We start from the raw sequence: 21,781 nt of genomic DNA, 5'->3' as shown, positions 1-21,781 counted from the left end.
CATTTGGTAAATCCCTCTCTTACATTCTAGCATCTAGGACCGGATATAACTCTCCAGACCAGCCTCAACTGGAGTTCTTAGTCTGAACACCTGGGATTCAATTCCACAGCCGACAGTAAGCCACTGAAAACTCCTCCTGATCTTGCTATAAATGTAAAGTTTTAGTTCTTTTTCACATGTTTCTCTCAACATGCAGTTATCTGATCCCAAACTACTCTTTGGATAAAATATAAAACACAAGTTAAAACTACTGTAGCATTAATGTTTGTTGAATTAACAAAATAGCTACTGGCTTAAATTTCTAATTTTCAGCTTTGTATTTTATCAATAACCAATAACTCTCTGGCCTGATCTCTGAATCTACATTTACTGGGTATCATTGAGCAATAAATATTTGGATTGAGATTCCTATACCAAAAACTTCTGTTTCTTTATTTGTGGTACTTATCTCAAAATGCCTTGGGGAAGAAACTGATATATATTTTATCACTGAGGTATTTTCATCCTTAGAATTTACAGCATTATGCTGTAACCAGTCCCTCTGCTTCTAGTTTGCCCCTTTCAATCCATTCTTTGTACCACCCCCACAGTGACTTTTATAAAATGCAAATCTATTATATCTCAGCCAAAAAGCCTTCAGTGGCTCCAATGGATTGAGGTTCAAAGTCATTACCATGACTCACAAGACATTTCATGACCTGATTTTCCTAATCCTCACCTTTTATCTTCTGGTCAACTGAACTCCTTTCTATTTCTGTCTCCTGCCTGGTTTTTGAATCTCTGTTCTCTCTACCTGGAATATTCTTTACTTCTTTCGTCATCTCCACCTGCAAGTCTTATTCTTTCCTTAAGTTTTGATTTGGATGCTTCTCCTTCTAGGAAGTTCCCTTGTATTGGGTTAGATGTCTTTGCTATGTGCTTTTCCAGGGCCAAATGCTCCATCACACCCAAAATGTCTTTTTAATGATAGTACCTCCCACTGAGTTGTAAGCTCCATGAAGGTAGAGATGATTTATTCTTGTTAAAGCTGAATAAATGAATAAATCTATGTAGAACTTCTGTCTGAATTCAAATCTAACCAATTCTAGGTAAAAATGTGGATTTAAACCAAGCCCCAATGCAATAAGATGCTGGAACACATACTTCCTCCCCATTTCATCTGAGAACCAAGAGTAGCAAAACATGTCATACTTGTCCTCACAGATCCAAAAATTGGTTTGCTGTAGGTTTTCCAGGAATCACCACTGACGGTCTTGACACTAAATTGATAAGATCTCCCTGGACGAAGACCATGCACGATGCGTCCTTCTGATTTTCTGTTGCTGTAGGGGTTGAAGACTGTGATGGCATCTCTGGGGAACCACTGCAGCTCAAAGTCATCATAGTCTGTCCAGTCTGGTGGCCCTTTCCATGTGATGGCCAATGATGTGTTTGTAACATCAGCAAATGACATAAGACTGGGAGGACTTGGAGCTATATGTACGAGAAAGTGAAAAAATCATGCAATTATTTCTGCACCATACACAAATAAGATAGCTGAGTGACATTAGACATACTTTTAATGTACTTTGTAGGAAGAGGTAATATGATACCATAATAATAAAAGCTTCCATTTATAGTCTTTACTATGTGTAAGATACTGTCCTCAAATATTTTATGTACATTTTGTTTAATTTTTATAATCAGTTTTTTTTTTTTTTTTTTTTTAACCAGGGTGCTATGGAGCATGAGTGTGCCCTGAATGGTTTATAAGTGTGAAAGTGAAAGTGAAGGTTGGAGTTAACAATTACATCCAATTGAGACAGCCTTGTTCATTGACTCCAGGGTGGCACACAGATATAATGTTATCTGTGTGTGCCCAAGAAATATTTAGAAAGCTCTGCTGGACTTCCCCAGTTATTAAGAATCCACCTGCCAATGCAGGCGGACACAGGTTCGGTCACTGGTCAGCAGAGATTCCACATGCTGAGAAGCAACTAAGCCCTGAGGCCAGTGGGCCCTAGAGTCAGTGCTCTACAAAAAGAGAAGCCCCCGCAATGAGAAGCTGAGAAGCCTTCATACCACAACTAGAGAAAGCCTGAGTGCAGCAACAAAGACCTAGCACAGCCAAAAAACAAAACAAAACAAAAAAAACCATTGCTCATAGTAATTTAATGATGATATATATGACCATCCCCATTTTACAGATAAGAAAGCTGAGGCTTAGAGGTGCTCAGTAACCTGCCCAGTTTCACATAGGTAAGTGGAGGAGCTATGTCAACTACCCAGCTGTTTTTTACCCAAAGTCTATCTCCTTTATTCACTCTCCCATAGACCCTTCTCAAGTTCAGGGGTGAGCACAAAGCACATCACTGATTTTATTTCTTGTTAATAAGATCACAATTAAAACATGCCTGTGGAAGCTGTTTCCTGCCAGTGCTTGGCCACTGGTAACTGAGCTTCTTACCTGTTCTGCTCTCCCCCGTGGCCTTGTTGCTGAGATCTCCACTGTGAGTTATCACACATAGAGTGTACTTCCTTCCAGGAACGAGGCCATGAAAACGCCACTGTGTCAGGTCCTTGTCTTTCCAGTTTTCCTTCTTTGTGCCATTGGGGTTATAGAGAATCAGTTCATAAAAGTCAAAGTCCCCAGGGGCTGGACTCCAGCTGAACCAGAGGCTGTCTGTCATGTTCTGATTGGATCCTTTTAGGTTACTCACAGTGGCTGGGACTGAAACAGAGGGAAAACCTTTACTGAAAACAAACAGATGAACACAGGAGCTATGCTGGGTGTAATGATGAGCAGCACCTATTGTAGAGTCAGATCTTGCTTCTATTTCAGGTCACCTGAGTTTAAGAGCATGTGGTCTAGAGACCTGGCACAAATTAAAATCAAATTAAAAAAAGCACAATAGGAGATGACTTCTATTAATATATGCTTGCTACATGTCCTCTGATAAACATAAGTTAAATTTTCAGAAATGATTAATTAAGACAGGTCAAATAGTTTATAACTTAGCTTACCAAAGACCCTGAAAGTATTCATGAAAGGTTCCTGCCTCTTCCCGTCTGGCTCATCTTACTCATGGCCACCATCCCATAATACCCTTCTTTGGGCCACTTTACTTCCTCTCCATCCTCTTTTAGGCTCTCAGTTCTTTCTTCCCAAAAACCTATCCTGACGGAACCTCAATTAGGAAAAGAAGTGTTGACAGTCATTTCTACCACAGCGTAAGTTAGTCAGACTGGTACCTGTCCCATGGGTATGTAAGTTTCATGATTCCTTGGAGAGTGAAGACTGTTGTTCCTTTTTGGAGGAACTTTAAATATTAATGGGCAGATCAGGGAACATGTGCATAGGCAGATGGCCCTGAAAACAGTAACACCTAGGCAATTCTACTTATGGCTCATCTGCTGCTATTTTTTAAAAATTATTTATTTATTTATTTATTTTGGGCTATGCTGGGTCTTTGTCACTACACATGCACTTTCTCTGCAGTGCTTGAGCTTCTCATGGCATGGCGGCAACTTCTCTTATTGCAGGGCACTGTCTCTAGGGTGTGTGGGCTTCAGCAGTTGTGGTGCATGGGTTTAGTTGCCCCATGGCATGTGGAATCTTCCCAGACCAGGGATCGAACCTATGTCTTCTGCACGGGCAGGCAGATTGCTAACCACCGGACCACCAGGAAGTTCCTGCTGCTCTTTTTCATTCCCTCAGAAGACAAACTGAGAAATCCTATTGAGTGCCTAGAATGAGCTCTTCCCATGGTTCCTCCCACCTTGAGGTCTCAGCTGGAAGCCTTCTCTGTATAAAGTGGTCTCTAAGTCTAGTCTTGCTGAGTCACTCTCCATCACAATGTACTGCATATTTCCTTCAGAGGATTGAAGGCATTCCAGAATCATCTTCCTGTAAAATCTGCCATCCTGCCCCTTCTCCCTCTTTGGTAAGGAAGACCCCTATGAAGTCAGGGACCCATGTAAGTCTTGTCTGCTGTCCTAGTCCAGAAGTGAGCTCAGTGCCTGGCACACAAGAGTGCTCAAAAATGATTATCAATTGAGAATGAGAGTTGAATAGAAAAATGAGACAATAGACTCAAAAGAGGTAGCAAGAATACACAGAACTATACAAAAAAGATCTTAATGACTCAGATAACCATGATGGTGTGATCACTCATCTAGAGCCAAACATCTTGTAGTGCAAAGTCAAGTGGGCCTTAGGAATCATCACTATGAACAAAGCTAGTGGAGGTGATGGAATTCCAGCTGAGATATTTCAAATCCTAAAAGATGATGCTGTGGAAGTGCTGCACTCAATGTCAGTAAACTTGGAAAACTCATAAGTGGCCACAGGACTGGAAAAGGTCAGTTTTCATTCCAATCCCCAAAAAGAGCAATGCCAAAGAATGTTCAAACTATCACACAATTGCACTCATTTCACATGCCAACAAAGTAATGCTCAAAATTCTCCAAGCTAGGCTTCAACAATATGTGAACCATGAACATCTAGATGTTCAAGCTGGATTTAGAAAAGGCAGAGGAACCAGAGATCAAATTGCCAACATCTACTGGCTCATAGAAAAAGCAAGAGAATTCCAGAAAAACATCTACTTCTGCTTCATTGATTTCGCTAAAGCCTTTGACTATGTGGATCACAACAAACTGTGTAAAATTCTTAAGGAGATGGGAATACCAGACAACCTTACCTGCCTCCTGTGAAACCTGTATGCAGGTCAAGAAGCAACAGTTAGAACTGGACACGGGACAATGAACTGGTTGCATATTGGGAAAGGAGTATGTCAAGGCTGTATATTGTCACCCTGCTTATTTAACTTATATGCAGAGTACTTCATGTGAAATGCCAGGCTGGATGAAGCACAAGCTGGAATCAAGACTGCTGGGAGAAATATCAATAACCTCAGATATGCAGATGACACCGCCCTTATGACAGAAAGTGAAGAGGAACTGAAGAGCCTCTTAATGAAGGTAAAACAGGAGAGTGTAAAAGCTGGTTTAAAACTCAGCATTCAAAGAACTAAGATCATGGCATCTAGTCCCATCACTTCATGGCAAATAGATGGGGAAACAATGGAAACAGTGAGAGACTTTATTTTTTTGGGCTTCAAAATCACTACAGATGGTGACTGCAGCCATGAAATTAAAAGATGCTTGCTTCTTGGAATAAAAGCTGTGACAAACCTAGACAGCATATTAAAAAGTAGATACATTACTTTGCTGACAAAGATCAGTATAGTCAAAACTATGGTTTTTCCAGCGGTCGTGTATGAATGTGAGTTGGACTATAAAGAAGGCTGAGCGTGGAAGAATTGATGGTTTTGAACTGTGGTGTTGGAGAAGACACTTGAGAGTCACTTGGACTGCAAGGGTATCAAACCAGTCAATCGTAAAGGAAATCAATCCTGAATATTCTTTGGAAGGACTGATGCTGAAGCTGAAGCTCCAGTACTTTGGCTACCTGATGCAAACAGCCAATCTTTTCCCAGATTGAAGGAAGGAGGAGAAGGGGGACAACAGAGGATGAGATGGCTGGATGGCATCATCAACTCAATGGACATGAGTTTGAGCAAGCTCTGGGAGACGGTGAAGGACAGGGAAGCCAGGTATGCTGCAGTCCATGGAGTCACAAAGAGTTGGACATGACTGAGCCACTGAACAACAACAGTGGAGAAAGAGTAGATTCAGTTTCTTATGTGAAAGCCAGAGATGCTTCTTTTGCATTTTCCCGGAACTCTTGTGTTCACTGCATCTAGTGCTGTGTTTCTGATTCACAGTGGTCATTGCTTTTTGTCTCGTTTGTAGCTGCCCTCCTTTGCACCTGCTCCCCACTCCATCTATTTCTTGTAGAAAGCTGAAAGGCACAGTTTGAATTGAACCCGATGTATTATAACCCTCTTGTAGTGGTTTGCTGCCAAGTGGAGGAGCCAGATTCATTTTTCCACCAAACTCTTATGAGGTAAACACACGGTAGAAACAAAGCAGAAACCAATGCAGAAACTATTTTGACATATAAATCAAATGTCTGATTTAGGGTTAGAAATTTCATATAAAGGTCACAAATTTCATATAAAGCTACACCCTGGGTAGAGTAGGAAACTAAAATCAAATCAAGGAAAAGCCAGTGAGTACTGTGACAATTTCCCTGTAGTTCATTACAGATTGAGTCCAGGTCTTACCTGTTCTCCCAAATATGAAAGACTCATTCGACAGCTCCCCACTGTGAGTTACAATCACCATTCTGTACATTCGACCTTGTAGCAAGTTCTGGAAGGAGAAGCTCTGGACTTGCGGGTCAACTAGAGCTCGATCCTTAAGAGTTCGATCTGGGTTGTACAGAAAGATGTTGTAGGAGTTGAGCTCCCCCTCTGAGGGGGTCCAGCTAAAGGACAGGTGTCGGGTGGAGTTCTCTGTGATCCTCAGATTGGTGACAGCTGCTGGGACTAGAAAAATCAGGAAGCAACAGAGTGAGACTGAGTTTTGGCACATTTCTGACACAGCCCCAGACTGACGTCTGGATGGCCACAGTCCAACAAGAAGCTCAAAACACGTGGTCCCTGCTTTTGAAAACACTTGACTTCATGGAGACCCCAAAGCAAATAAATCTGAATATTGTGAATTATTGATGCTGGAACTGTTAATGTTAAAAAACAAAACCTCAAGAGGACAGGAAAAAAAACACTAATGGAATACTATATTCAAAGACATTTTAAATATTCATATTTATATAAATATATATTTATAATATATAATATAATTTAAATATATTTATATATTTTATTACATTTATAAAATAAATGTTAGTCTGACCTGTGTAACTAAATGTTTTTCCCATACTAAGAGCTAGATCAGAGACAAAAAAAAAAACTATCTCTGAGTGCCATCTGAGAGCTAAAAAGTGACCATTGGAGGGAAGGGCAGAGCGGAGGAGAGAGTGAGCGGACAAGGAAAGGAAAATCAAGCAGGAAGAAAATTCTATTAGAGATATAGGAAAGAGATAGTAGAGGACAGAGGAGCCTGGTGCGCTACAGTCCATGAGGTCACAAAGAGTTGCACATGACTGAACAACAACAAAGGGAAAGAGAAGGAAGAGGAAAAGCCAAAACTATATATATATATATATATATAAAAAGATTTACATTAGGATTTTGCAACCCCTTTGCCCTTCCATGCTACCTGCTGGCAAGGTGATCGAGTGCCACCAGAAACAACCTGCTTCCAGACTGTTGGCACAGATGCTGCCTGACACCCAAGAAGTCTTAAGATGCCAGTGGAAGTAAGACAGGACACCTGTCTCAGTTTCTCTTGGGTTCTCCACTCCATACACTTTCTTGGGCTCTTTCGCTTTTCCCCTCTCCTTATGCCAGATCATTGGAGAAGGAAATGGCAACCCACTCCAGTGTTCTTGCCTGGAGAATCCCAGGGACGGGGGAGCCTGGTGGCTACCGTCTATAGGGTCGCACAGAGTCGGACACGACTGAAGCGACTTAGCAGTAGCAGTAGCAGTATGCCAGATCCTTAAAAGTTGGTATTTCCCATGGTATCATCCTCTGTCCCCTTCATAATCCATAATATTAGCTCAGCAATCAATCCCAGTCACTTTATAGATTGCTATGGTCTGCAAGTTTGTGCTCCTCCCTCCCCCCACCAAATTCATACGTTGAAACCTAGCGGGTGTAGCCAGTGGGAGATAATTAGGTCTTAAGGGTAGAGACCTTGTGAGTGGGATCAGTGCCTTATGAAAAAGACCTCAGAGGGTGCTCTTGTCCTCCCCGCCACGTGAGGACACAGTGAGGAGGTGTAAGCCAGAAAATGGGCCCTCACCAGACACCGAATCTGTTGGAGTCTTGACCTTGACCTTCCAGCCTCCAGAACTGTGAGCATTAATGTCTGTTGTTCAAACCATTTAGTTTATGATATGCTCAGTACAGAATCCTGAACAGACTAAAACATGGAGAATTTAACTAGAATTTTTATCTCAGTCTTTATCCTCAGCTCACTTTTCTGAGGTGGGTCTCTATTTTCAATGACCTACTGCTCACCTCTGTCTACACATCATCCAGACATCTCAAACTCAGTCCAGAACTGAGCCCTGTGTCTTCTTCCCTGACACTCTCTCTTCCAGCTTCTCTTATCTCAGTTAACAGAATCATCTTCCACCCGATACCCCATGGAGAAACTCTAGAATCTTCTGTTCCTCCTCTTACACTCCACTCAGCCACTCGGTGCCATCTTATCTAACACAGGACTATTTCTTCATTGTATCTACTACTCTTCCTCAGGCCCCTGAGTTAGTTTAGCTTTGGACCCTTATTGTTTCTATGACTGCCATCAGCTTAGGATCCCAGTCACCGCTCTAACCACCTCCTCCCACTCTGCTGTCACTCACTGTCTGCCAACAGTGGCCTCATCACTGTTCCTCCAACTGGCCTCCACCCTCCTGCCTCAGGATCTTTGCCTTGCTGTTTGCTCTACTTGGGGATGGGCTAAGTAGCTCGGTCATGTCCAACTCTGTGTGACTCTATGAACTATAGCCTGTCAGGCTCCTTTGTCCATGGGATTCTCTAGGCAAGAATACTGGAGTGGATTGCCATTCCCTTCTCCAGGGGATCTTCCCAACTCAGGGATTGAACCGGCAGCTCTTACATCTAACTTGCATTGGCAGGTGGGTTCTTTACCTCTAGCACCACCTGCCAGAGGTAAAGAACCCACCTGCCAATGCAAGTGAAGGCAGTGGCACCCCACTCCAGTACTCTTGCCTGGAAAATCCCATTGATGGAGGAGCCTGGTGGGCTGCAGTTTATGGGGTTGCAAAGAGTTGGACATGACTGAGTGACTTCCCTTTCACTTTTCACTTTCATGCATTGGAGAAGGAAATGGCAACCCACTCCAGTGTTCTTGCCTGGAGAATCTCAGGGACGGGGGAGCCTGGTGGGCTGCTGTCTATGGGATCGCACAGAGTCGGACACGACTGAAGTGACTTAGCAGCAGCAGCAGCACCACCGCCTGGGCTTCCCAGGTGGTGGTGCTACTTGGGGATACTCTTCCCCAAATGTCTATACCATCCTCTTTCTCAATTTTTTTTTTTAATTTTTACTCAACTGTCACCCTCTCAACAAAACCTTTCAGGACTGTACTATCTAAAATGTTAAGCTTCTAACACTTGCTAACCCACTTTCCTGCTTTAATTTTCTTCTCAGTGAAAAGTGAAAGTTGCTTAGTCATGTCCGACTCTTTGTGACCCCATGGACTGTAGCCCACCAGGGTCCTCTGTCCATGGGATTCTCCAGGCAAGAATACTAGAGTGGGTAGCCGTTCCCTTCTCCAGGGGATCTTCCCATCCCAGGGATCGAATCCAGCTCTCCTGCATTGCAGGCAGATTCTTTACCCTCTGAGCTACCAGGAAAGTCCTTTCAGAACTAGGTACTTAATAAATAATCATTAGACCAGCGGTGCTGTCTGAATAATGGCCCCCAAAGACATCCATGTCCTGATCTCCGGAACCTGTGGATATGTTACTTTCTGTGACAAAACGGACTTTGCAAGTGTGATTGAGTCAAGGATCTTGAGGTGACAAGATTATTCAGGATTGTCCAGGTGGTGACCAATGGAATCACAAGAGTCTGTAAAAGATGGAAGAAGGAGGTGGAAGAGCAGAGAAGTTGGAGTGAAGTCACTCCTGGAAGAAATGTGAGTGACCTCTAGAATTGAAAAGGCAAGGAATAGATTCTTCCCATAAAGTCTCTAGAATAGAAACACAACCCTTCTGTGACCTGACACCTTGATTTTGACGCCATGAGGCTTATTTTCCGATTTTGATCTACAGAACTGTAAGATGATGTATTTGTGTTATTTGAGCTACAAAGTTAGTGACAATATATTACAGCAACAGTAAGAAATGAACAGAGCCAGTTTTGATGAAGAATCTTGAATTGGAGTGTGGTGAGCTGAAGGCTGTGTGAACAGGCCAGCTGGTGTGGAAGTGGAAGATCACCGTGCATGTTCCTGCTGTACCAAGAAATAGACTTCATCTCCCAAGGTTATTTCATCCCTTTGAGTCTGCGGTTCTTAAGGAATGGCAGACAAGGCTGTATCTTGCACAAAACAGTAAGCTGTGCGAATTACCTGTTCGGCCTTCTGTTTGGGCTTCCTTGCTAAAGAGGCCTCCGCTGACAGTCAGGATCTGTATCTTGTACTTCTTTCCTGGTGTTAGGTCTTCAAACTTGTGCTGCTTCGTGGTGGCTGCCTCTGATGTGTTACTTAGGAGGATTCCATTTTCACTCAGAAGTAGGATATCATATCTTTCTGCCATGCCAACAGCTTTTTGCCAACTTACTATTAAGGAATGACTACTGTATACATTGTCTGCAGTTATTCCCTGAACAGATGCTGGGACTGCAAAAAAAAAAAAAAAAAAAAAAAATTAGAGAGAAGCAGTTTCCATCACTTAGGGCAAAGTAATCAATTGAGAAAAACTTCCCTAAATCAACTGCAGATGGAAGATGATACCTCATGGTTGCATTGACATTCTTCATGTGCCCTTCAGACAAAGTGTTGGTCTGGCCAAAAAGCTTGTTCAGCTTTTTCTGTAACACCCTATGGAATGGACTTTTGGGGCCAACCCAGTATTTCTTGACCTGAATTATCCATATAACTGCTTAGATTCTCTATTTTTACCCCCTCTGATTTAGAAAGGATCTTGAAGTCAAACAAGGAGAAAAATTAGTGAGAGTGACACTAAGAGATATGCAGAGTGATACGTATCTAAGTATTTATGAAGTGGAGGAATGCTGCACAAACTTACATTCAATGAATATAGTTTGGATGACTGAATTACGTTGTTTGTTTAGACTTTCCTTCCCAAGATTAACTCAGGTCAAAGCTTCAAGCCTTGACCTAAGCACTAGCATATAACAGTCTTTGTCCTACGGCTTCTGATGTGAAAGGCCAGATAGTATTGTTTATCAATAATATTTAGTGTTCTATGATTATATATTTTTCTCATTCTACCCCATCTCCTCAAGAGATCTCATCCACTCCCATGATTTGAATTGTCACCCATATGGTGATGACTCCCAGATTTAAACTCAGTTCAGATCTCTCTTCTAGTATTGCAAATGACATTCCTCTCTGGATGTTCCACAGACTCCCAACTCTCAAGATGCCCAAATCGAACTCTTCATCGCCCTTCCACCACCTCCTTAGTGCTCTTTGTTTCTATCTCTTGGTCCAAGTCAGAAACTTGACGTGTCACCCTCAGCCTTCTACATAATCAAGCATGAGTCCTGTCATTCCTGAACCTTAAATCTTACATCTCTTGGGTCTCTCCATTTCTCTCCTCCTCTACTGCACTAGCCTAGGACACTGTCCTTTCTCACTCACAGCACTGCAAGTGTCTCTTGACCAGAGTTTCCTCATGTCCCACTGCTCCAAACTGCAGTGTTTGGCAGATTCTCATAGCACACAATGCTGAAGGCCCTTCATTGCTCTCTGTAATTCTATAACCTTAACAATGAGGCCCTTGGCAATTAGGTCCATCTACCTACTTGGCCACATGGCTCACATCTTTATTCTAGAAATAATGGTGTGTAGCTCCTCAAATGTGCCATGCATCCTCTTCCCTCCAGGCCTTCACTTTTCTGCTTGAACCAGATCAACATACTTCACCAGGATAATCTCCTAGTATCTTTTTAAATGTTACTTTCTCCTGGAAGCCTTCCCTGACTCTCTTTTCCCCAAAATGTTTATTTATTTATTTGGCTGTGCCAGGTCTGAGTTGCAGTATGCAGGATCTTCAGCTGTGGCATGTAGTGGCATGTAGGATCTAGTTCCCTGACCAGGAATTGAACCCAGGCCCCCTGTATTGGGAGCATGGAGTCTTAGCCATTGGACCACCAGGCAAGTCCCCCTGACTCTTTTTGTTTGCTTCTATAATATCCCATTTTTACTTTTATTTGAACAAGTATTGTGTTGTACTGTAATTGCCTTTTCATTTCTCTGCTTCCTTCTCTAGACTGTGGACTTCTTTGGTCAAGGGCTCTATCATGCTGTTAAGTTTCCATTTTCTAACATAGTGCTTGACATATAGTTGGAGATACATATGAAATAGAGACAGGCAGGGCACAGTACAGAGGCCCAGGCCCCACAACTAAATAAATGGTCATGAGGGTAGAAGATACCTAGCACATATTGTGTCGTGGTAGAGAGACCATGAACTTTGGAGTCAGAGACACTTAGATGTGAATTATAGTTCTAGGTCTTATTACATGTATCCTTGATAATGTTTCATAAACTTTCTGAGCCTTACTGTCCTCATCTATAAAATGAAGATAATGATCTCTACTTTGTAGTGTGGCTAAAGATCATTATTATTTTTTTTTTAAGATTTTTTTGTTTTTGATGTGGACTGGACCATTTTAAAGTCTTTACTGAATTTGTTACAATATTGCTTCTGTTTTATGTTTTGGTTTTTTGGCTCTAAAGTATGTGGGATCTTAGCTCCCTGACCAGGGATCAAATCTGCACCCCTGCATTGGCAGGTGAAGTCTTCAACACTGGACCACCGGGAAAGTCCCTAAGGATCGTTTTAGATGCCTGGTATTTACAGGGTGCTTCTAGCTTATTTTTGTTTTGAAAGCACTATATGAATAGTGTTATTAATATAAATGCAGATGGTGACTGCAACCATGAAATTAAAAGATGCTTACTCCTTGGAAGAAAAGCTATGACAAACCTAGACAGCATATTAAAAAGCAGAGACATTATTTTGCCGACAAAGTTCCGCCTGGTCAAAGCTATGGTTTTGCTAGTAGTCATGTATAGATGTGAGAGTTGGACAATAAAGAAAGCTGAGTGCCAAAGAATTGATGCTTTTGAACTGTGGTGTTGGAGAAGACTCTTGAGAGTCCCTTGGACTGCAAGGAGATCAAACCAATCATTCCTAAAGCAAATCAGTCCTGAATATCATCAGAAGGACTGATGTTGAAGCTGAAACTCCAATACTTTGCCCACCTGATGCGAAGAACTGACTCACTGGAAAAGACCCTGATGCTGGGAAAGACTGAAGGAAGGAGGAGAAGAAGGGGATGACAGAGAATGGGATGGTTGGATTATATCACCAACTTGATGGACACAAATCTGAGCAGGCTCCAGGAGTTAGTGATGACAGGGAGACCTGGTGTGCTGCAGTCCATGGAGTTGCAAAGAGGTGGACATGACTGAGTGACTGAACTGAACTGATTAATATATCTGCCTGCCAAGGCAGGAGATGTAAGAGATGTTCAATCCCTGGGTCAGGAAGATCCCCTGGAGGAGGATATGGCAACCCACCCCAGTGTTCTTGCCTGAGAATGCCATGGACAGAGGAGCCTGGCAGGCTATGGCTCATGGGGTCGCAAAGAGTTGGACACGACTGAAGTGACTTAGCATGCATTAATAATAAATAAACAGAATATTATTAATTTATCACAAATGAAATAGATGACATAAGTGTATTTTTCTTTAAAGAATTTATAGAAAGGAGTAAACTTTTGAAAAATGCATAGGTTAGAAAATCAGCTATTTATATTCCTTGAGTGAGAAAAAAAATCTATTCATATGATTTGGTTTCTAATTACCTTTCATTTGCTTTGAACATCTCTATTGAAAAAGGAAAATGCAAAGAAAAAATATGAGAAAAGCTCTTGAAACCAGAGAAAAGCTCTTGAAACCACATTGAACCGTATAAATTTTGTGGTTTTGAATTTGGATATTGTCCATCTGTGAACGGCCCTGGAGAACTACCTGGCCCTTTTCCAGGTGGACACTTACTTGTCCGCCCAAGCACATCGATCTGGTTCTTCTGGGACCCGCTGACAGAAGCGATCACAATCCGGTACTGCTCGCCAGCCTCCAGCCTCTGGAACGTGTGCTCAGAGATGTGCTTGAGGACAGTCTGAGACTCGACCATTTGATTCTGCCTGAATGCTGACACCACATAGGAATCCACATCACCCCCACCAGGAGTCCAGTTCACTGTCAGGCTATCTGTCGCCCCACTGGGAGAAACGTGAATATTTTTGACCACACTAGGAACTAAGAAAAGACAGTAAATGTAAAAAAAAATCACTTACAGAATGAGTTGTGGAAATTTTCAACTAAAATTTTCATGCTTCCTACCTTTTGGCATCTACTGAAAGAATACATATGAAAAAATTGCTATCAGTCTACCATTTTTCTCTGACTTTTCTGCTTGAACCAAAGTTGATAGGGGAAATTTAGAGGGACGTTAGGGCCAGTGAGTGGAAATGAAAAATGCCAGTTATACAGAGGGTGAGACTGTCTTGGCCCAAGTCTTGGTTTCCTTATTTACTAGCTGTAGGACTATAGGCAAATTACTCAACCCCTGTAAGTTTCAATTTCCTTATCAGAAAAACAGCAGTGATAATTATAGTAACCAGTCCATGAAATTGTTAGGACTGAACAAAATTTACACATAAAGTTCTTTGCTGTGGGTCCAGTTCACAGTAAACTCACAATAAATGTTAGCTGTTATTGCAACACCCCCAATAGCATTCCAAAGAAGGAATACACAACCAACCAACCGACTGACCAACCAACCAACCCAGTTATTTCTACTTAATTTGTATGACTCACAGCAACAGCTATTCACATCAGTTCAATGCTTTTTTTTCCAGAAACTTTTTCTTCTTCCCTACGTTATACTTCAGTTTTGTTAAACCAGCTTGGACAACATCATTGTCACTATCGAGATAAACTCCTTTCTTGCCACTCCTTCCTCACCCCTTAGCCCTTCAAATCCTCAACCAAAATACTTGGCTACCCAACATGCTAAATACACTGCTCTATCTAGTCAGGTTCGAGAGCTGAATTTCCAATTACCTGTGAAGCCCTCGATGAAGGCCGACTGCTGGACATCTCCACTAATCGTCAAGACAAGAATTTTATACTTGCGCCCTGGTGTGAGGGAGGTGAATCGATACTCAGTTGCAGTGCTGACAAGGTGAAAAGGAGGAAATACTTTCATATCGTTGAAGAGCAGCTGGATCTCGTACTGGTCGACATCCCCATCAGCTCTTGTCCATGTCACCCAAAGGTCCTCAGTGCTCCTGTTCTTCAGCGTGAGATCCTTAACAGCCTCTGGGACTACAAGAAGACATTTCGAGAAAGTGACTGATTAGAGTTTACTCCACAATAATTTATGAATCACATTCACAGAACTGGCAAACATCTCTCTTCCCCAAATAAACCACGTCAGCAACTTCACGCATAATTAAACAAGAAAAATTGGAAGCCACTATTAAAATTGTAATTTTTTTCCTTACATAAATCTTATATGCTAAGTGTTGGTAGGATATAATTATAAAATGAGTTATGATTTCAATCATAAGATAAAATAAGATGTCTAGAACTTTAAATGCATGATGCAGGAGGACAGGGAAGAAAAATGTGAAATTTGGCCTTCCTGCTTGTCCACTATGCTTGCTTTTATCTGTCAATAAATATTCTGTGATTACAAGGTCCTGGCTTGGCTGAATGATGTTAGTTCCAAGTGAGACTAACTGGGAATATAATTTACTGATCAGTAAGTAGATAAAATGCAAGGTTCAGATAAATTATATACTCAATGACCTTTAAAGTCCCAACCAACCATCACATTTTGCAATCTTTCCACTTACTTGTTCTTCCATTCCCTTGTTCACTGGCTTCATACTGTCCACTTTTTGTACTAACAGTAACACTGTACAACCGTCCAGGGACTAGCTTAACAAATACACACTCATTTTCAGACTTGGGAACGCTTTTTGTTTGAATGAAGTTGTTTTTGTTTTTAATGGTGACTTCATAGTGATCAAAGTCTCCAGAGGCATGTACCCAGGATACCTTTAAATAGTCACTCCTGGCCGAGTTGCTGATACTGACTCCCTGGACCTTGTTAGGCACTGAAAAAAGAGAACAGAAAACAGCTAGATATAGGATGATTCTGAGGGAGCCACTGATCACAGATGACAATCTTAGATGATAAAGGAAAGTGAGTAGATTTTTACTGTGTGCATTTAAAAGAAAAAATCTTAGACCTTCAGATCACAAATTTCTGGAGAGGAAAGATGGTTACACTATTTGGAGTGATTAAATGGATCTTTTTATACAGAACCTGATGAATGAATTCTAATCCTATTGTTAGCCTATACAAAGTGTCATGTACAAGATGGAACATTAAATGTAATAACTGATGATTAATGTGAATGACGGTGATAACATTAATAATTCCAGCATACCTTGGCAACTCAATATATGACAATAAGTTACCAACATGAGTATAAACAATCCAAAACAAAGTGGAAGAAGAGGAAGGACATGTGGTAATTGATACATGAAAATATGTTCAGTATCATTGGTGATCAAGGAAATGCTAGTTAGGGCCGTGGTAAAGTACCATTTTACATACATGTGGTTGACAAAATTTAAAAACCTGATAAAACCCAGTGTGAGAGAGGGTGCTCATTCATAGAAGACTGAATGAATGAACTGGTAAATAAACACAGTGAAACAGTATATGGAAGTCATAATTAGTTATTCTTAACTCAAAACACAAAAATCCGGATTTCTTGCCCTTAATAGCAAAACACAACATATGGATGAATTTAATATTAAGTGAAAAAAATCTAAGTCCCAGAAGATTACAGATTGCATGAAAATACCTATTTTATATCAAAACAACTGAAAATTTAAAAAATATATAATTTTAGGATTATATAAATAATAAAATTGCAACAAGGAAGGCAAGAGAGAAAAATAGGAGTCAAGATGATGGCTATTGTGGGATGGATTAGTGAGGAGGGAATCTCATGATCTGATGTAGATTATTAAGTCCCTAGCTTTTGTTCTGGATAGTGCTTTCTGATGTACATATTGAATTATTAAAAATTATTAATTAAATGCCTAAAACACAAAACTGGCAAAGTGGCAACTGACACATAGGACCCTGAGCCAAGAATTACGATTAATTCAATTTTGTGCACCTGACGTTCCCCATAACTATATAAATAAACAATTCTATGAACCTATAGTTTTCCTCTCAATTGATCAATCAATCCATGAATGCTTGTTAACAGGAGCACTGTAAAATAAGCCAATTCTTACTTAGAGCATGATATCACGGATATTCTATTTTTTAATTTGGGGCTGTATTTTAATTCAAAAGTAGGCCCCAGATGAATTACTATTTGGCATAACTGGGTTTTATAAATATTAATGAGAAGGAGAACTGAGACGAGATATGAACTCAGTCGGATCCAGGGTGCTAAGCTCTATCTCAATGCCACCGTGTTCTCTGGATCTCGGCAATCTCTGTGTTTGGTGTATGTCAAGGGATTTCTGCTCTGATCACATGCTAAGCCTATGTCCAGGTTTTCTCTCCCACATTTCCCCAAGCGTGAAATGATCCAGAAACTTTAATATTTTGGTATCTAAGCTACATTTTTCATGATCCTTCTCACATTGACAAGGTGCACTACTATCCTTTGTTGGCTTATGTGTGCTGGGCTTTATACTGGAATATATCACAATCCAGATGTGGAGCAAGAGCAGGTATGCTTTTTTCCCCAAGATGTTTACCTGGAACCAATCAGCATGTTGCTAGAATTTAGTCATCACAGACTTACAGAGAATACATTCCAGAGTGACGCTGTTTGTATGGGCTGCTGCTGCTGCTAAGTCGCTTCAGTCGTGTCCGACTGTGTGTGACCCCATAGACGGCAGCCTACCAGGCTCCCCCGTCCCTGGGATTCTCCAGGCAAGAACACTGGAGTGGGTTGCCATTTCCTTCTCCAATGCGTGAAAGTGAAAAGTGAAAGTGAAGTCGCTCAGTCGTGTCTGACTCTTCACAACCCCATGGACTGTAGCCCACTAGGCTCCTCCATCCATGGGATTTTCCAGGCAAGAATACTGGAGTGGGGTGCCACTGCCTTCTCCATTGTATGAGCTAAGAAAGGTTGATGATCAGGGCAATTTACTAAAGACAAAGCAACTCTTCCAGGGAGAAAAACTTGGCTGAATACCACGCTAAGTCAAAAAGGGGCTCTCCAGGTGGAACTGAGGGTAATTTGTGAGAGTTGCCTTGATGCGTGGTGAGATGATGTGGTACAGAATTAGAAATACTGACATTATGACCAGAAATGTAGAAGAAGAGCATTAGAAAAGGAAAAGGGCATTGAGACAATCAGCCAAAATCAACAAGGCAACAACTCAGACACGACACTCCAGTTAAACTGATTTGTCAGGGGCAATGGTCTGCCTTGATTAGTCATGCGCCAAATCCAAGTTCATGCTGGTAAAGAATCAAAAGGGTGCTTTGAACAAAGACTCACTTCTCTTGCATTTAAAAACAATCTGAGCACAAGACCTTGCAATATGAAAGTCATGTGGACAGGGAACAGTCATGAATTAACACCAAGGGAAAGAAAAGGGTGAGTGACTGGATGACATATCCTTTAATTTCTGGCAATTTTTAGGCTCCAAGTTAAATCAACATAAAATGCTGACATGAGGCTGCTTTGTAAATAGAAATCTGCTTTTCAGATCTAAGACAGTATTGTGCTATCAGCATAATTAAACTTTAAATCATTTGAGGGTAAGGACTATCTCTTTATATCTCTGACTAGTGCTTTCAGAAAGAACATGATGTAATGGAAACAGCCCTTGAGTATGGTTGAGCTTGGGTACTGGTCAGCCATGTGACCTTTAGGAAGCCACAGTTTCTTTCTGGGGCTTTATCTCAAATGAGATGGAATTAGACCACTCTATGGACACCTTCAATGCTAGCAGCTAGCATGCTGCAACAATGTGAATTGGTGGTTCTTAACTTTTTGAGGTTATAGAAATTGTAAGACTCTGATAAAAAGCCATCCACTCTCTTTCCAAAGAAATGCACATACTTCCCCTGTCCCCAACAACTTCACAGAAAATTTTGGGGGTACTACTTTCCAAAAGTCTACCTAATGAAACACTAGGTAAAAACCTCCAGTCTAAGTGATTTCTGATTATTCATTCTTCAAACATTCACTGAGTGCCTACTACTAGGCTTCAGATCTTGTGCTGGGGCATTAAATGATATTAGTTGTCCCAGATCCTCATGGAAAACTGACATTTTAAAATGTAAATATCAACCCATAGCTCAGCAGGAAAGATTTGACAGAACATTAACAGCACCTTAAGCAGTACTCACAGATGTAAGTCCCAGGAGGTATAAGTAAATTGGGAAAATGGTAGCTGTCTAAATTTAGTTCTTTATAGCACATTGAAGACCAGGGCTTCAATGCCTTTGCTAAGATTTTGCTTCTAGCCGCAGAACTATAAAGTTTCAAATTTTCACCTCCACTAAAAAAGGATGAACAGTGGTCTTGACCAACAGACATTTCAGGAAGAATTTCAGGACAGAGAACATTATAGGCTCTTGGGTCATTCAGAACTGAGTTTAAAATCCAGGATGTGAAATGCCCCGGCTGTTTAACAAGTTAAATAACTGGGCAAGTTACCTTGGACTTTGGTTCAACACTTATCACAACCTGTAAGATGGGAATAATAACAACCACCTCAATAAGGACTTTATAAGGATTAAATTAGTGAACATATATAAAGCCAGGGTCTAGCAACCGAAAAGTACTCCCTAAACAGAAGTACTTGCTGCTGCTGCTGCTGCTAAGTTGCTTTAGTCGTGTCCAACTCTGTGCGATCCCATAGATGGCAGCCCACCAGACTCCGCCATCCCTGGGATTCTCCAGGCAAAAACACTGGAATGGGTTGCCATTTCCTTCTCCAATGCATGAAAGTAAAAAGTGAAAGTGAAATCAGTCAGTAAGTGTCCGACTCTTTGTGACCCCATGGACTGCAGCCCACCAGGCTCCTCCGCCCATGGGATTCTCCAGGCAAGAATACTGGAGTGGGGTGCCATTGCCTTCTATACTATGATCTCTAGCCACAAAAATTGTGTTCATCTTATTCTGAAGGTATCATCTGCTCACATAAGGAACTTGTTGGGTCAAAATATGAGGACTCTGCAACAGTGTTGTGATCTCAGCAGTCTTTAATCCCGTCCTTACAGAATTGCTGCAGATCTATGACGTCCTGAGGAGCTTCCCAGGTGGTGCTAGTGGTAAAGAACCCATCTGCCAGTGCAGGAGACGTAAGAGATGTGGGTTCAATCCCTGGGTTGGGAAGATTCCCTGGAAGAGGGCATGGCAACCCACTCCAGTATTCTTGTCTGGAGAATCCCATGGACAGAGGAGCCTGGTGGGCTACAGTCAATGGACTCACAAAGAGTTGGACATGACTGAAACGACGTAGCACACACACATGCATGCCTGATGCCCTGAACCACGTAGGCGGCTGGTTCTAAGAGAGTCTGTATCTCATGAAAGCCTCACCTGTCCGCTCTTGGCTGAAGGAATGACTTTCATATTTGCCACTCCTCGTAGTTATGGTCACGTTGTAGAGGCGGCCTGGGGTGAGGGAGCTGAAGGAACATTCACCGACAGACTTGGCGATCACAAGGGACTGAACCACCCTGCCGTCATGGGAGAGTGTCACCACGTAGCTATCCACGTCTCCAGGAGCTGGCAGCCAGGATATGCTGAGGTAGTCACTGCGGCCAGAGTTGTTTACCGTTACTCCACTCACACTGGAAGGGACTGGGATTTTAAAGAGGGGAAGAATATTTAAAAAGAAAAGTACAGTCAAATTGTGAATCATTTACTGCAGTCAGCACAAACGGCATGGACTCAGAAGATCTGATTACCTAGGAAGTGTCAAGGAAGTGTAAGGATTTCACGTTAGCTTTGGGAAGCTCAGAGTTCTTACCTCAGAAGGCTAACCAAAATGAAAACGCAAGAAGTATTTTGGATGCCTCATTAATATAAGGATACTGCTATTGAATTTTCATGGTGTGACTGTTTGCAGAGTATTTTAAGTGGAGGCATTTATATGTGAGTGTGTCAGGAGGTTTCCTTTGTAGGACAGGGAACAAACATTAACATCTTAAATGTATGAGCTTGAATCCAAACCCATTGATAAAGAAAAGAAGTTTGAGGGGAAAGGTACTCAAGATACAATGGCTTTTCTAAAAGTCTCAGACATTGGATAGCTTTGATCTTCTTGTGATTAAGTTATTTATTTCTGGGGTGTCTAATCATGAACACAAGTGAAAGGGGTGTATTTCTCTTTGCAAAGCATTTTCTGCCCTCTAGTGGTGAGAAATAAACTTAAACATCTATTCCGTAAGCAACTAGTCTGGAGACCAGACTTGCGGGCCCAAAGACCTGTCATGGAGATAATGACTTCTCTGGTGTCCACCATAATCGTACAAAAATAGGAAAGATGCGGATGCCTTCCAGGAGTTCCCCAGCTACTAGTACAGTCTGGAAATTAATCATTGTGATGCTGAATAATAGTTATTCCCTGTATTAGAAATAAGTGCACAACAAATAGTACTGTCAGTAGTGAATATCAGAATAAAATATTATAGTATATATGAACTCCACTGCAGTTTTCATCATTGGTTGACTGACTTCAGGTAAATATTTTCATATAATTTCATAAAATCTGTACATCACATATAATTGTTGGGATTTGGCTAGATGACCTAGGAGAATCCTTCTTATCTAATATGCTCTGACTTTGTGATTTAAGCCCCAGTATTTTTTACATCTATATAAGCACTTATCTATCACTGAAGATATAAACAGCATTCTATTGAATAATTCTGCTGATGCTGTTCCATGTATATGGACATTTC

The 21,781-nt window shown here is 41.4% G+C and overlaps 1 protein-coding gene across 2 annotated transcripts in view; it reads right to left on the bottom strand.

The window, feature by feature from the left end:
- The window catches only part of PTPRB (protein tyrosine phosphatase receptor type B), a 126,591-nt gene that overhangs the window by 38,986 nt on the left and 65,824 nt on the right, over positions 1 to 21,781 (bottom strand). For both annotated transcript variants that reach the window (XM_070789279.1, XM_070789280.1), the window contains 8 exons: positions 20,415 to 20,678; positions 15,669 to 15,932; positions 14,872 to 15,135; positions 13,801 to 14,064; positions 10,117 to 10,386; positions 6,171 to 6,434; positions 2,447 to 2,710; positions 1,192 to 1,473 (listed from right to left, as the gene is read on the bottom strand). In XM_070789279.1, coding sequence (XP_070645380.1) covers positions 1,192 to 1,473; positions 2,447 to 2,710; positions 6,171 to 6,434; positions 10,117 to 10,386; positions 13,801 to 14,064; positions 14,872 to 15,135; positions 15,669 to 15,932; positions 20,415 to 20,678 — 2,136 coding nt within the window. The remainder of the gene's footprint in view (positions 1 to 1,191; positions 1,474 to 2,446; positions 2,711 to 6,170; positions 6,435 to 10,116; positions 10,387 to 13,800; positions 14,065 to 14,871; positions 15,136 to 15,668; positions 15,933 to 20,414; positions 20,679 to 21,781) is intronic.

This window comes from Bos indicus, chromosome 5, assembly GCF_029378745.1.
Source record: "Bos indicus isolate NIAB-ARS_2022 breed Sahiwal x Tharparkar chromosome 5, NIAB-ARS_B.indTharparkar_mat_pri_1.0, whole genome shotgun sequence".
Classification (NCBI taxonomy): Eukaryota; Metazoa; Chordata; class Mammalia; order Artiodactyla; family Bovidae; genus Bos; species Bos indicus.
The sequence above is the reverse complement of the archived record's forward strand: the minus strand, read 5'-3'. Positions and strand labels throughout refer to the sequence as shown.